Here is a 16,900-nt window from a genome sequence, read left to right on the forward strand (position 1 = left end):
ATGTTAAAATTATGACTTTTCTACATTTCTCTTTAGTTTTGCCTGCTTTTGATTCAAAATTCTGAATTTCTCTTATTGTTTGCATATGCACTTATAAATTGTTATGTCTTCCCCATTTATTGACCCTTTTATCATTATGAAGTGTTCCTTTTTGTCTGTGGCAATATTCGTTGTGTTGCAGTATGTTTCATGTGATAAGAATATAGCCATTTTAGCATAATTATGCTCACTTCTTTTCTCTCTGTTCCTTAACTTATGTATGTGTTTTTGCCTTGCTATAAATGGTTTTTGTATTTCTTTTTTTAAAATCAAATCTACTAACTTCATCTGGTTGGTCAAATTGCCTGTCATTTACATTTGATGCAATTATTGATTTGGTTATGTTTAGGCCTGTCATCTGTTTTCTCTTTTTGTAATTTTTTAAAAAATTCATCATTTATTTTCCCTTTTGTATTCATAAGATTTCATTTTCTTTATTGGCTTTCTAGCTATAACTCTTTGCAGTTTTTAAAAGTGATTGCTCTAGGAATAAAAAATGCATCTTTGACTTACCCATATCTATGGATATTTTTATTTATCTCTGACCGGTTAGTGCTATTGTTTCATATATGTAACTCTAGACATTATAAGCCTGTCAGTACTCTTGATTTGTATTGTTATACTTACTGCCTTATTATATATATTTATTGAAATTATAAATTTGCAGATTATAGTTGTATATATTTATGGGGTACAAAGTGATGTTATGATTCATGAATACAATGTGGAATGATGAAATCAAGCTAATTAACATACTGTCACCTCAAGTACTTACCATTTTTTGTGGTAAGAACATTTGAAAATGTTTTCTCTTTGCAATTTTGAAAGGTATGATACGTTATCATTTACTGTATTCACCATGCTATGCAGTATATCTCAAAATAAAGACCACAACAAAAACTTACGCCTTTGACCATCATCTTCTCCTTGTTCTTTCCCCCCTTTCCCCCTCATTCTAGCCTCTGGTAACTACCATTCAGTTCTCTGCTGCTTAGAGTTCCATTGTTTTAGATTCTACATGTAAATGAGGACATGTGGTATTCATATGCCTGTGCCTGGCTTAATTTCTCCAATTCCAATCCCTATAGTTCAGTCTTATTTATTATTATTATTATTTGATCCCTAACTACTAAATCTGCCACCTGTGTTCATTTGCAGTTAGTTTCTGTTGACTTGACATTTTTGCTAAATATGGATCACGTTGTCTGCTTCTTTGCTAGTAATGTTTGGTTGAAAACTAGACATGACATGGTAGGCAATATATATCAATTTCTGTTTTATTTGTTTGCAAAGTGTTTTTACTTTCTTTCCTTTTTTAGGCGGGGAGCAGTAAGGAGTTTGAAGTGTAGGTGGTTAAATCCAGGGTGTACAGTGTAGGTTTTCCAGTGGTTTCCAGTCATCTGTTTTGTTGTAATTGCTATCTGTAGGATGGTTATATAGCCACTTCACTCCTCCAACATTGAGCTTGTAATTTGTTATTGTGTTTTTAATTTCTTGCAGTTGGCTGGCTATTTTTCTAATTTCCTGTTTTTTTATAGTTTGTAATTTTCTATTAGTATATTCATAGTTGTCTCCTATTTCTTTAAATGTAGTACTCATAATTGTTGTAACGTGTGTCTGATAATCAATAGCAGTATCAGGGTGACCTGTATGGGTATGTTCCTTGTTTTTTTTTTTTCTCATTCAGGTTCTTTATATCCTTATTTCCCTGATTATTATTGACCTTTACTACTTGTTACAAGTAAAAAATTATTCGTAATTATCGTTCATGCCTTCTTCCAGAGAAGATGTGTGCTTATTCCTTTTAGGTATCTATGAGTGTTATCAGTCTGGAAACATTTGAAATTAAATTATTGACTTAGTTTGCTTGACCAGCCTAATAATGCAAATTTATACAGCAAATCCATGTGATGTTCAGGTCGTTATTACAATCCCATATGCTTTGGCCTGGAAATTTCTTCTTTTCCTCTCATTTGACATTCAGTGCTTTTACATTGATTTCTGATTCTTTCCTGAGCATTTTTAGTTGTTAGTTGAAAGGTTGGTCTAAATAGTAAATTCTACCATTTTGTCAGAAATGGATGTCCTGCAAGTTCTTTAGACTTTTTCCAATTTCATTAGTCATTAGTCTTTGTATAAATATTTTTGGAAGGAAATGTATGAGATTTGTGAGCAGCATAAAAACACAAAATAATAATTACCAAATAATAATGAATGAAAGAAATATGTTGAATATAATTGTATAAAATGATTTCATTCTCCTCATCATTAAAATGGATTTATATAAAATTATTGGTTGATAGAGTCATTCTGAAAGTCTTCATAATAGCACACAAAACTGTTGATTGATAGAGTCATTCTGAAAGTCTTTATGTACCAGTAGACTTTCAGCTTGATGTTGTAGAATAGACAGAATATAGCTCAGAAAGGAAGGAGTCAGATTATCTAGGTCAGGGAAACAGCAAGATACCGAGGGAGAGGTGAATAATGTTTTATACAAGTGGTATTCGGAAAGGAAACTAACCTGACTAGTTCTTGTGGAAAGTAATGGGAAATATTATAGGTTATAGGTAAGGTTGTTCTAGCTTCTGAATATCTCAGAAAACTCAACAATAAAATTTAGTAAAATAGTGGGAAGTCTTATATAGAGAGGGGAAAAGCAAAACATTTTTTGGAGACATGTTCTGCCTAAGTATTTGTAAGCCATTAAGTTGTTAATAATTTCTATTATAAAGATAAACATCTTTAGTCTCCATTATGTAATGCTACCAGAAACCTTTCTGCCTGTGTCCTGCCTTAAGACTTGACCTCTCAATATGTAATAGGCCACATCAGCACACTTTCTTTATGCTAATCATTTTGCTCTTTTTTGATTATTTGCACAATTTGAGTGTTTCCTAATCTGATTTTATAAACTCTGTTTTTATAGACATACCTCTCATAGTTTGACGAATCTTTGTTAGATTTTTTTTTTCCCTATTGCTATAATTTTAAGTTTTTTTCTAATGTGTCTTTCTCTCTCCCTATTTATATAGTGGCCCAGAAGCCCTTTTAAACCAGAAGCACCTCTAAGATTTTAAAAAATCAGTATCATTATATGGTTCATCTCCCAAAGTCTCATAGACATTTGTTAATTTGAAAGACATTTACTGAAAGTTTCGGTTTTCTATTTTTCAGATGCTGGCATAATAGTGCAAAATGTACATGCTACTTTTTTTGTGTGATCCTTTATCAAGATTTAACTTTTTAAAAATTCACATGCAGAGTTAGAAGGATATAATGTTTGACTTCAAAATTGATTTTAGCTAGCTGTTTTTGGTAGTAGTGCATCTTAAATTTTATGTTGATTATTGGTTATAAAATATGATTTTATTTTTGAAAGTGATGTTTAAAACCAGTTTTTCACATGAAATCTTGAACCATATTGGGCTAAATTCCAAGCACATATGCAAGTATGATTTTCACCTTATGGTTGAAGCATTGGGCTAGAACCAGCATGAGTGTAAATTCCTGCTCTGTTGTGAAGTTGGGGCATAACCCTGGGCAAGTTCATTTCTTGCTATTGAAGCAGGTGATCAGTAAAATACTTTTATAGTCAGGTAACTGAGCAAAATTTGGCTCAAAAAGAGAAAATAAAATAAAATTAATAAAGATACCTCTTTAGACAGGTAGAGAAATATAAAAATCCAAGATAAGCAGAAATATCTTGACTTATGTCAATCCATACTCCATTAATTTAAGGTGGTCTGGTGAGGAGTGTGAAGCCAGAATTAGCTCTTTCTCTTCATATCGGGGAAATCCATAAGGCAGCTGTTGTAAAACTTGCTCAGGTAATAGGTCATCTTATGATTTTTATCAGTAGGAAATATGGCTGAATTATATATATGGAATATAAAACCACATCCAGGAACATGTAAAAATCTTAACCTTTAAAGCTGCACCACCAAGTGAGCATCACCAGCTGTTTGTAAGTTTTTCTACTAATGTTTGTTTGGTGATTACAATCTTAACTTTGAGGAAGTATTTTCCATTAGACCTTTTTTCTTTTTCCTGTGAACTGGAAAAGTTGCTGTTAGTTTGTTTTAGCAGTGGAACATCTGAGAGGGAGTCTATTTTAGAAAACTTTCGAGGTGACATATTTTAATCTATACTTCCTCAATTTGTATAATTCAGTAGCTAATAAAAAGACTGTTCATTTAAGGGAAAGTGAGCTATTTCTTTCCATTTTTTTTTTTTTTTACTGTGGTATAATACATGTAGCAGAAACTTTACCATCTTAATCATTTTTGAGAGTACAATTCAGTATATACTTACAAGTGTATCAATACATTAATGATGTGCAACCATCATCACCATTCATCTCCATAACTCTTGTCATCTTATAAGACCGAAATCCTAAACCCAAAGAATGTTAAGTTTTGAACCACTAGTTTACAATCCATAATCAAAAAGTGATGTTGATTAAAAAATTTTTTTTCATTATTTTAGTATAAGCCACCCACACTTAAAAAGTCAAATTCTCCTGGAACTGCATCATCAGGATCTTCACGATTACCGCAGCCGAGTGGCACTGGCAAAACTGTTGTAGGTAATGATAGCCGTAAAGCAACTTGATTTGTTTTTAAAACCATGTTGGCAGAGCAGGAAATAAAGATAGTGGTCTATTCTGGAGTATTAAGATAGATTTATAATTAAGAAGAGATGTAGAGGATAAGTAATTATTTCTGAAAATAAAATAACTTTGAGTAGTTTCTACTTTTAACTTTTTTTTTTTTTTTTTTGAGACGGAGTGTTGCTCTGTCGCCCAGGCTGGAGTGCAGGGTGCAATGTCGGCTCACTGCAACCTCTGCCTCCCAGGTTCGAGTGATTCTCCTGCCTTAGCCTCCTGAGTAACTAGGACTATAGGCGGGTGCCACCATGCCCACCTAATTTTTTGTATTTTTAATAGAGATGGGGTTTCACCAAGTTAGCCAGGATAGTCTCAATCTCCTGAACTTGTGATCCCCCAACCTCAGCTTCCCAAAGTGCTGAGATTACTGGCATGAGCCACCACGGTGCCTGGCCATTTATTTTGTTGTTTTTTCAGCTTAAATGTTTGCCCCAGATATTGTTATTGATGTATCATCTGTTTAGAATAGTCAGCCCAGTACTTTCTTGATTCTTTGATCCAGAATTTTCCTCTCATTTTACACTAGCTCTTCATAGCTTTCTGAACTTGGCAATTGTTCTTAATAGACAAATACTTAGAAGAAGATATGGACCACTGATATGTACCTTTATTTATATATAAATTATAAGAAAAGAAATTTAGAAATTAGAAATGAAGGATGCTATATGTTGTCCCCTGGAAATGCCATTTAAAAAATGTCTTCAGTGAAAACTTGATTTATAGTTACAGAGATTATTACGAAATCATTGTTTTCTTTGTTAGATGCTCTGTTTTATGTAACTTTTTTTTTAGAGTATTGTTAAAAATAATGCTTTTTTATTATAAGGTGTGCCTTCAGGCAAAGTGTCTTCAAGTAGCAGCTCTTTGGGAAACAAACTTCAGACCTTATCTCCCTCTCATAAAGGGATAGCAGCCCCTCATGCAGGGTAAGTCTACATTGGATATAATTATTAGTGGTATATAATTAAATGATACTAAAGTTTTATTATGTTTTGATAATTGCTTTTTCATTAATCTTCATTTCCTAAGTTCATTTGTCTTTTAACATTTTTCTGGTCAGGAGCACACTCACTGCTGTTGAGTAGCTAAATTTATATAACCATTTTAGAAAATAATCTGGTATCAAAAGCCTTAGAAATCATAACTTAAATTGAATAATTTTACTTCTGGGAATTTAGTCTAAGGAAATAAATTGAAATATTGAAGATTTTTATACTAACTATAATTTACTAAGCACTATGTATCAGGCACTGTACTAGACATTTTGCATATATTTTTGTTAAAACCACTTCATAATCAAGAGATAAGATCAGAGAAGCTCAGTTTGCTCAAAGCCACATAGCTGTTAAAGTTAGAAGCAATACATAAATTGGGATCTCTTTGACTGTAAACATTAGACTCTTTTCACGTTTTTATTATAATGTTAAAAATAAATCACCAAAATGTCTAGCTTTGTTTGAATAGTAAATTATGAAAATCTATAAAGGGACATTTTGCAACTATAGTATGTATATACATTTTAATAAGGTGATTCTGTTAAGAGAAAAGTGTTAGCTACTAAACTCCATGTATAGTATGATAGAAACAGTGGGGTGATTCTCTTAATTTAATACTTTTTTATATTTTTCTACAGTTATATTTACATGGCTTTTAATGAAGTATATAAACTTTCAATAGTAATGGGAAAAATTATAACAGTGGAGATATTAATATAAGGCCATATATTTTTAGAAATTTACCTATTTTGTATTTTGATATATCAGAACATTAAGGGATTGCTACTGGACCATTAGAATGAAGGTGTATGTCTATATCTTTACATATACTGGTACAGTTGATTAATGAAATGCAGCACACATTATTTTCTTTTTTTAATTTTAACTTTTAATTTCAGGGATACAAGTGCAGGTTTGTTACATAGGTAAACTTGTGTCATAGGGGTTTGTTGTATGGATTATTTCATCATCCAGGTATTAAGCCTAGTACCCATCAGTTATTTTTCCTGATCCTCTCTCTCCTCTTACCCTCCACCCTCCAAAAGGCTCCAGTATGTTTTTCCCCTCTATGTGTCCGTGTAGTCTCATAATTTAGCTTCCACTTATAAGTGAGAACATGCAGTATTTGGTTTTCTGTTCCTGTGTTAGTTTCCTAAGGAAAATGGCCTCCAGCTCCATTCGTGTCCCTTCAAAGGACATGATCTAATTCCTTTTTATGGCTGCATAGTATTCCATGGTGTTTATGTACCACATTTTCTTTATCCAGTATATCATTGATGGACATTTAGGTTAATTCCCTGTCTTCAGTATTATGAATAGTGCTGCAGTGAACATATGTGTGTGTCTTTATAATAGAATTATATATGTTCCTTTGGGTATATACTCAGTAATGGGATTGCTGGGGCAAATGGTAGTTCTGTCTTTAGGTCTTTGAGGAATTGTCACACTGTCTTTCACAGTGGCTGAAGTAATTTACATTCCCATCAACAATGTATAAGCATTCTTCCTTCTCCACAACCTCACCAGCATCTGTTATTTTTTGTCTTTTTAACAGCAGCCATTCTGACTATTGTGAGATAATACCTCATTGTGGTTCTGATTTGCATTTCTCTAGTGATCAGTGATGTTGAGCTTTTTTCATATGACTGTTGACTGCATGTATGTCTTCTTTTGAAAAGTGTCTGTTCATGTCCGTTGTCCACTTTTAAATGGGATTGTTTGTTTTTTTCTTGTAAGTTTCTTTTTTTCTTGTAAGTTTGCTTTTTTCTGGTAAGTTTGTTTAACTTTGTAAGCTTGTTTGTTAAATTATAGATGCTGGATATTAGACCTTTGTTGGATGCATAATTTGCAAAAATTTTCTCCCATTCTGTAGGTTTTCTGTTTACTCTGTTGATAGTTTCTTTTGCTGTGCAAAAACTCTTTAGTTTAATTAGAGCCCATTTGTCCATTTGTGTTTTGTTGCAATTGCTTTTGGCATCTTCATTATAAAATCTTTGCTGCTGCCTATGCCCTGAATGGTATTGACTAGGTTGTCTTCCAGGGTTTTTATAGTTTTGGGTTTTACATTAGTCTTTAATCCATCTTGTGTTAATTTTTGTATATGGTGGAAGGAAGGGATCCAGTTTCAATCTTCTGCATATTGCTAGCCAATTATCCCAGCACCTTTTATTAAATAGGGAATTCTTTTTCCATTGCTTATTTTTGTCAGATTTGTCAAATATCAGATAGTAGTAGGTGTGTGGTCTTACTTCTGGACTCACTATTCTGTTCCACTGGTCTGTGTTCCAGTACCATCCTGTTTTGGTTACTGTAGCCCTGTAGTATAGCTTGAAGTCAGGCAGCATGATGCCTCCGGCATTGTTCTTTTTGCTTAGAATTGCCTTGGTTAGTTAGACTCATTTTTTATTCTATATTAATTTTGAAATAGTTTTCTCTGGTTCTGTGAAGAATGTCACTGATAGTTTAATGGGAATAGCATTGAATCTAGAAATTGCTTTAGGCAGTATCGCCATTTTAATGATATTGATTCTCCCTATCCATGAGCATGGAATATTTTTTCATTTATTTGTGTCATCTTTAATTTCTTTGAGCACTGGCTTGTAGTCCTCCTCGTATAGATCTTTTACCTCCCCAGTTACCTGTATTCTTAGGTATTTTATTCTTTTTGTGGCAGTTGTGAATGGGAGATTGTTCCTGATTAGGCTTTCTGCTTAACTGTTGTTAGTGTATAGGAATGCTAGTGATTGTTGCACATTGATTTTGAATCCTGAGACTTTGCTAAAGTTGCTTATCAGGTTAAGAAGCTTTTGAGCTGATAGAATGGGGTTTTCTAGATATAGGATCATGTTATCTGCCATCAGGGATAGTTTGACTTCCTCTCTTCCTATTGGGAAGCCCCTTTATTTCTTTCTCTTGCCTGATTGCACTGGCCAGAATTTCCAATACTATGTTGAATAGGAGTGATGAGAGAGGGCATCTTTGTCTTGTGCAAGTTTTCGAGGGGGAATACTTCCAGCTTTTGCCCATTCAGTATGGTGTTGGCTGTGGGTTCATCATAAATGGCTCTTATTATTTTGAGGTATGTTCCTGCAATACCTAGTTTATTGAGAGTTTTTAACATGAAGGGATGTTGAATTTTATTGAAAACCTTTTCTTCATCTGTTAAGAGAATCATATGGTTTTTGTCTTTAGTTCTGTGGTGATGAATAGCATTTATTGATTTGCATATGCAGAATCAACTTTGCATCCCAGGGGTGAAGCTTACTTGATCCTGGTGGCTAAGCTTTTTGATGTGCTGCTGGATTTGATTGGCTAGTAGTTTGTTGAGGATTTTTGCATTGATGTTTATCGAGGTTATTGGCCTAAAGTTTCCTTTTTTTGTTGTATCTCTGCCCGGTTTTGGTATCAGGGTGATGCTGGCCTCATAGAATGAGCTAGAGTCGAGTCCCTCCTCAATTTTTTGGAATAGTATCAGTAGGAATTGTACCAGTTCTTTGTACATCTAGTAGAATTCAGCTGTGAATCCATCTGGTCCTGGACTTTTTTTGGTTGGTAGGCTATTTATTACTGCCACAGTTTCAGAACTCATTATTTGTCTGTTCAGGGATTCAGTTTCTTCCTGGTTCAGTCTTGGGAGGGTGTATGTGTCCAGAAATGTATCCATTTCTTCTAGATTTTCTAGTTTATGTGTATTGAGCTGTTCATAATATTCTCTGATGACTTGTATTTCTATGGGGTCAAGTGGTAATATCCCTCTTGTCATTTCTGATTGTGTTTATTTGAATACTCTCTATTTTCTTCTTTTTAGTGTAACTAGCAGCCTATATTTTATGAATGTTTTTAGATAACAGCTCCTAGATTCCTTGATCTTTTGAATGGTTTTTCATGTATCTTCTTCAGTTTAGCTCTGATTTTGACTGTTTCTTGTCTTCTGCTAGCTTTGGGATTTGTTTGTTCTTGGTTTTCTCGTACTTTTAGTTGTGATCTTAGGTTGTTAACTTGAGATCTTTCTAACTTTTGATGTAGACATTTAGTCCTATAAATTTCCCCCTTCACAGTACCTTAGCTGTGTTCTAGAGATTCTGGTGTGTTGTTTCTTTGTACTCTATAGTTTCAAAGAACTTCCTGATTTCTGCCTTAATTTCATTATTTATCCAAAAATCATTCAGGAGGTTATTCAGTTTCTATGTAGTTGTATGGTTTTGAGTTAATTTCTTAATCTTGATTTCTAATTTAATTGTTCTGTGGTTTGAGAGAATATTTGTTATGATTTCAGTTCTTTTGCTTTTACTGAGGATGTTTTACATCCAATTGTTTGATCACTTTTATTTTATTTTATTTTTGAGATGGAGTTTCACTATGTCACCCAGGCTATAGTGCCATGGCATGGTCTTGGCTCACTGCAACCTCTGCCTCTGGGTTCAAGCAATTCTTCTGCCTCAGCTTCTTGACCAGCTGGAATTACAGGGATGTGCCATCACACCTGGCTAATTTTTGTATTTTTAGTAGAGATGGGGTTTCCCCATGTTGGCCAGGCCAGTCTCGAAGCCCTAACCTCAGGTCATCTGCCTATATCGGCCTCCCAAAGTGTTAGGATTACTGGCGTGAGCCACCGCACCAGGCCCATGTGATCAGTTTTAGAGTATGTACCAGATGGTGATAAGAACACTGTATTCTGTTGTTTTGGGGTATAGAGTTCTGTAAATATCTATCAGGTCCATTTGATCCAGTGCTGAGTTCACATCCTAAATATATATTTGTTAATTTTCTGTCTTGATAATCTGTCTAATATTGTCAGTGAGGTGTTAAAGTCTCTCACTATCATTGTGTAAGAGTCTTAAGTCTCATTGAAGGTCTCTAAGAACTTGGTTTATGAATCTGAGTACTCCTGTGTTGGGCGCGTTTGTATTTAGGATAGTTAACTTTGGTTGTCAAATTGAACCCTTTACCATTATGTAATACCCTTCTTGTTGTTGGTGTAAAGTCTGTTTTGTCAGAAATTAGGATTACAACCCTGCTTTTTTCTGTTTTCCATTTGCTTGGTAAATTTTTCTCCATCCCTTTATTTTGATCCCATGTGTATCATTGCATGTGAGATGGGTCTCTTGAAGACAGCATACCAATGGGTCGTGGTTCTTTATCAGACTTGCCACTCTGTGTCTTTTAATTGTGTCATTTAGCTCATTACATTTAAGATTAGTATTGATGTGTGTGGGATTTGATCCTGTCATAATGATGCTAGCTGGTTATTTTGCAGACTTGTTTATGTAACTAAGTTTTATAGTATTACTGGTCTGTGTACTTCATTGTGTTTTTGTAGTGGCTTGTAATTGTCTTTTCTTTCCATATTTAGTGCTTCCTTCAGGAGGTCTTGTAAGGCAGGTCTGGTGGTAACAAATTCCCACAGCATTTGCTGGTCTGAAAAAGATTTTATTTCTCCTTCACTTATGAAGCTTAGTGTGGCCTGATATGAAATTTTGGGTTGGAATTTCTTTAAGAATGTTAGCCAGGTGTGGTGGCTCATCCCTGTAATCCCAGCACTTTGGGAGACAGAGGTGAGTGGATCACCTGAGATCAGGAGTTCGAGACCAGCCAGACCAATGTGGTGAAACCCTGTATCTATTTAAAAAAAAAAAAAAAAAAAAAAAAAACTTAGCCAGGTGTGGTTCTGCATGCCTGTAGTCCCAGCTACTTGGGAGGCTGAGGCAAGGGAATTGCTCAAACCCCGGGGGCAGAGGTTGTAGTGAGCTGAGATTGTGCCATTGCACTCCAGCCTGGGCGACAGAGTGAGACTCCATCCCCCGCCCCCCAAAAAAAGAATGTTAAATGTTGGTTCCCAATATCTTCTGGCTTGTAGGGTTTCCACTGAGAGGTCTGCTGTTATTCTGATGTGCTTTCCTGTGTAGGTAACCTGGCCTTTTCTCTCTAGCTGCCTTTAACACTTCTTTCATTTCAGTCTTGGAGAATATGATGATTATGTGTCTTGTGGATGATCATCTCATGAGTATCTTACTGGGGTTCTCTACATTTCCTGAGTTTGAATGTTGGCCTGTCTAGCTAGGTTAGGAAAGTTTTCATGGATGACATCCTGAAATATTTTTTCAAATTGGTACCATTCTCCTCATCTCTTTCAGATATACCAGTCAGTCATAGATTTGGTCTCTTTATATAATGTCATACTTCTTGGAGCTTTTGTTCCTTCCTTTTCATTCTTTTTTTCTCTATTCTTGTCAGCGTGTCTTATTTCAGAAAGCCAGTCTTCAAGCTCTGAGATTCCTTCTTTGCTTGGTCTCTTCTGCTATTAATACTTGTGATTCCATTATGAAATTCTTGTAGTGTGTTTTTCATCTCTATCAGGTTTGTTATGTTCTTCTCTATATTGGCTGTTTTATCTGTCTACCCCTGCAATGTTTTATCATGATTTTTAGCTTCCTTTCATTGGATTACAATGTATTGCTTTAGCTCAGTGAACTTCGATCCTGTCCATATCCTGAATTCTGCTTGTTTCATTTCAGCTGTCTCAGCCTCAGCCTGATTCTGAACCCCTGTTGGAGAGGTGATGTGGTCACTTGGATGAAAAGAGGGCACTCTGGCTTTTTCAGTTTTCAGCATTCTTGTGCTGATTCTTTCTCATCTTTGTGAACTTACCTAACTTGAGTCTTTGCGGTCGCTTACCTTCAGATGGGTTTGTTTTTTTGAACAAGTCTGACCACTTTTCCACAGGGCTGCTTGTATATACTAGGTGTCCACTCCAGTCACTAGTCACCCTGGATTTTTCAGTAGCTGGAGGTATCACCAGTGAAGGCTATAAATCAGCCAAGGTAGCGGCCTGCCCCTCCTCCTGGGAGCTTCGTTTTAGGGAGGCCTCAAACCTCTGTCAGCCGTAGAACACCTATGGGTGTGGTTGGAGACTCCAGTTGGGAGCTCCACCTGGTGATGAGGAATGGGACTGGGAGCCTGCTTAAAAAAGCAGTCTGACCACGTTTTCACGGGACCACTGTGGTGTGCTGGGGTACCACTTCCACCCATGGGTCAGCATGGTCTCTCCAAACCCGAGACTGGAACTGCTGAGTTGCCCAAAGAGCAAAGATGGTGGCCTGCACACCCTATGGGAGTTCTATCCCGGGGACTCTGCAAATCTCTGTAGGCCAGAGAACACCAGCAGGGCTGGCTGGAGGTCCCAGTTGGGAGGTTCTTTCCAGTGAGGAGGGGCAGTATTGGGGACCTATTTAAAGAAGTAGTGTGGCCACAATTTGCTAGAGCAGCTGTGCTGTGCTGGGGTACTGCTTTCGTCCCGGTTGCCTTTGGCTCTCCAAAGCCTGCTGGTTGGAATGGCTAAGTCACCCAAACAGCAGTGATGGCAGCCTACCCCTCCCTCTGGGAGCTCTGTCCCAGGGAATTTTCAAATCTCTGTGGGCCGGAAAATACCAGCAGGGATGGCTGGAGGTCCCGGTTGTGAGGTCCTGCCCAGTGAGGAGGAACGGATTGGGAACTGGCTTAACCAGCAGTCTGACCACATTTTGGTAAAGCAGTTGTACTGTGCTGGGGGATCCTCTCTGCCCCTGGTTGGTTTGTACTCTGCAAAGCCTGCAGAACAGCTGAGTTACCCAAACAGGAAAGATGGCAGCCCGTCCCTTCCCCTGGGAGTTCCATTCCAGGTAGACTCAAAACTGCTACTAGTGGCTGGCTGGAATTCCAAGCCAGTGGGTCTTATCCTATGAGGTGTTATGAAAGTGAGACCTGCAGATCATCCCTACTTGGTCCCCTTGATTCAGCCTTTTTCTTAAGGATATGTACGGGGGTCTAACATCCTGCTTTGCTGGAGTTGCAGTTACTTTTGCTGGGAAGTTTGGAGTTCCTGGGTCTTCACATGTGCCTGAGCAGCTGCTTTGCCAAGATTCCCCGTATCTGTATGTCAGACTGAAGGCCCTAATGGAGTGGCTTCACGGAACTGTGATTTCCCAGGATCACACGTTCACTCACCACTTCCTGGGCCAGGGAGGTTCCCCTTGCTCTGTGTCACTCCAAGGTGGGCTGTCATCCTGCCTCTCTTTTCTTTGTTCTCCATGGATCAAGTTGTTTCCTTGATTAGTCCCAATGCAAGTACATGGATGTTACAGATGAAAGTACTGTATTTACTCACCCCTTTTCATGTTATTTTCAAGTATAAGTTATATGTGGCTCACATTCATTTTGTTTTTTATGTGGGAAATATATACAAAGATATCTGTCAAATGACAGTAACTACCTTTTACTTCTCAACTCAGACTACATAGAAAATGGAAGACCTAAAGGCATATAATATAATTATTATTATAGAAAAGGAAAAATAAATAAATCAACAATATCTTATGAGTTAAGTGATTTTTCTTACTGTTGTGCTTCCAAAAAGAAGAGACAGGCTATCCATAAGAAAGAGACAGATTATCAGTAGATCAGGTAGTTGAAAAGTAAAACATTTTTATCTTTTAATGGTAAGAATTGATCTGATTTATTTTCTTCTCCAATGAGTTGACTCATTGGATGGTTAAGTGAAGTATAGACATAACAGTATGTGCTTTAATTTTACAAAGTCATTTTACCATATCACAGAGAATTGGCCTCCATGTTAGGTAATAATGTTTGTTCATAGTGTTGTTTATAGTTTCTCTTACAGTTGATCATAGATTAAAAGCTGATATTTTTCAGTATTTCTATAGTACTGGCGATTTTGTCAATTGGCAATATTAAATTGTACTGACACAGTATTCCTAGATAGGGCGTGTAAAGCTGGCTGGTATAATGAAGAGAGGTGCTGACCTTGGAGTTAGAAGACTAGATTTCTACATCATACTCTGCCACTAAATAGCTTTGGGCATGTATCTCTTTGTCATGCTGTGACATGTTGTCTGACTGTGACAACATCTGTGACTCTGCTTAGACCTTGACAATTGATCCAAGAAAATCTGACAACATACCTAGTTACTAATGGAAAATACGCTTTTGTAAGCAAGCAGAGATTTTGAGTACAATAATTTTGTCAGTTGTGCATTGCTTATAATGCCATGAAGAGTACATAACTTTTTTTGGCTGTCCCACATCATATTTAACTGTCAATCATCTGTTCAAATTCTGATTGTCCATTCTGTATAAGATCCTTACAGATTAAAGGAAGATTTCCAGCTACTGGAAAGAGAATGGTGGAGCTCATTTCTACCAATATATAACTATATTAACTGGAACATTATAATGTTACTATATTAAATTAGAACCATTCATAGCTGTCTGTTTAGTGACAGAGTTCCTTTTTTTTTTTTTTTTTTTTTTAAGAATTAGTGAAGTAATGATTTGTTTCTCTTGCTAGATTGTAAGCTCCATGATGGCAAAGACTATGTCTGCCTTGCTTCCATTTGTAACTAAAATCTAGCAGAATGCCTAGGCTAACAAAAAAATTTTGGTTAATAAGTGAAAAAAGATAAATTAATTCCCTCATCTGTTAATCTATAGGCACGTCATAGAATTATCATCTGGTACAAGTGAAAGAATTACTTGAAGTTTGTATGACAACTGTTATTTCGATTTATACAGATGATTCAGATTGGATAAAGTTTGAATTAAGACATTTGGTCAGGTGCAGTGCTCAATAAATTGAGCATTCGCTGAGATTAGTAAATGCTGTTATTTCAGTGGATTGCAATTGTTTAAAGTCTGCTGTATGTAATCTTTATTGTGGTCCACTTTAATCAGGCATACCAGTGATCTGTAATAGAATCATGCCACAAAGAAATTTATTTTTGCACTCGGAAAAATTCTCATGTGTTTGGTTGTTTGCTTCTAGACAGTTTGTGGATTAGGCCAGGTGCAGTGGCTCACACCTGTAATCCCAACACTTTGGGAGAGTGAGGTGGGAGAGTTGCTTGAGCCCAGGAGTTTGAGACTTGCCTGGGCAACATAGCAAGAACTCATCTCCATTAAAAAAACAAAAATAAAAAACCTTTAATATAAAAAAACCAATCAAATCAATTTCTAGGTCAATTTTAACAGATTTGTTTAAAAAACAACAAAATACACCCAAGTGGAAAGTTTTTCCCTTCTTCTAAAGATGATTATCTTTTTTTTTTTTTTTTTGAGATGGAGTTTTGCTGTTGTTACCCAGGATGTAGTGCAATGAGTGATCTTGACTCACTGTAACCCCACCTCCTGGGTTCAAGTGAGTCTCCTGCCTCAGCCTCCCCATTAACTGGGACAGGTGTGTGCCACCATGTCTGGCTAATTTTGTATTTTTAATACAGATGGGTTTTCACCATGTTAGACTGGTCTCAAACTCCCGACCTCAAGTGATCCACCCACCTCGGTTTTCCAAAATGCTGGGATTACAGGTGTGAGCCACTGCACCCAGCCAAAAGATGATTATCTTTAATTCCAGGAAATTTTAGAAGTATAATGAATCACAGATCTTTTAAATAAATATTTCCCCATTTGAATTGTTTCCTAGAGTTTACACAGTTGTACCTTATTACCAGTTTAAATGGATAGCTCAGTTAATAATTTTCAGTAGCGAAACTATCATATATCAAAGATTAGTTACTATGAAAAACATGTTTACTTTGGAGATCAACTGTAATACACATAAAATTAGAGCAACCAAAGGCATGTATGGAGCATTTTTTAATTTAAAAAATTGTATTTTGTTTCTCATACCTTATTAAAAACGTTAAGAAGTAAATGTCTTTAGTTTTTGAGTACATTTTTATATGAATAGGAAACATGCTGTTTTCATAATCCAGTCTTTTGATGTGTGTGAATTGAATTTGTGTGGAATGTTATGTAAATTTTTATGAGCTTGTTTTTTATTGTTGATCTAGAAATGCTTGTGATAACCTAGAATTCCAGAACTTGGCTTCGTATGTGGATAACAATGATTGAAGATTTTGGATAGGGAGCTAATTTTGCCATGGAATTGAGGTACTCATTATTTGTGTAGGATTGATGAATTTAGGATCAAAAGTAGAGGTATGACACATTTCACAACTGCCTTAGAGTAGGGGGATGTTCAATCTTTTGGCTTCCCTGAGCCACACTGAAAGAAGAATTGTCTTGGACCACATATAAAATACACGAGCACTAATGATAGCTGATGAACTGGAAAAAAAAAAAAACATCTCATAATATTTTAAGAAAGTTTATGAATTTGTATAGGCCACCATTCAAAGCCATC

General features: G+C 36.0%; 1 protein-coding gene across 2 annotated transcripts in view; it reads left to right on the forward strand.

The window, feature by feature from the left end:
• The window catches only part of ZC2HC1A (zinc finger C2HC-type containing 1A), a 54,227-nt gene that overhangs the window by 25,022 nt on the left and 12,305 nt on the right, over nt 1–16,900 (forward strand). For both annotated transcript variants that reach the window (XM_023227745.1, XM_023227746.1), the window contains exons 6-7: nt 4,528–4,627; nt 5,535–5,634. In XM_023227745.1, coding sequence (XP_023083513.1) covers nt 4,528–4,627; nt 5,535–5,634 — 200 coding nt within the window. The remainder of the gene's footprint in view (nt 1–4,527; nt 4,628–5,534; nt 5,635–16,900) is intronic.

This window comes from Piliocolobus tephrosceles, chromosome 7 (assembly GCF_002776525.5).
Source record: "Piliocolobus tephrosceles isolate RC106 chromosome 7, ASM277652v3, whole genome shotgun sequence".
Classification (NCBI taxonomy): Eukaryota; Metazoa; Chordata; class Mammalia; order Primates; family Cercopithecidae; genus Piliocolobus; species Piliocolobus tephrosceles.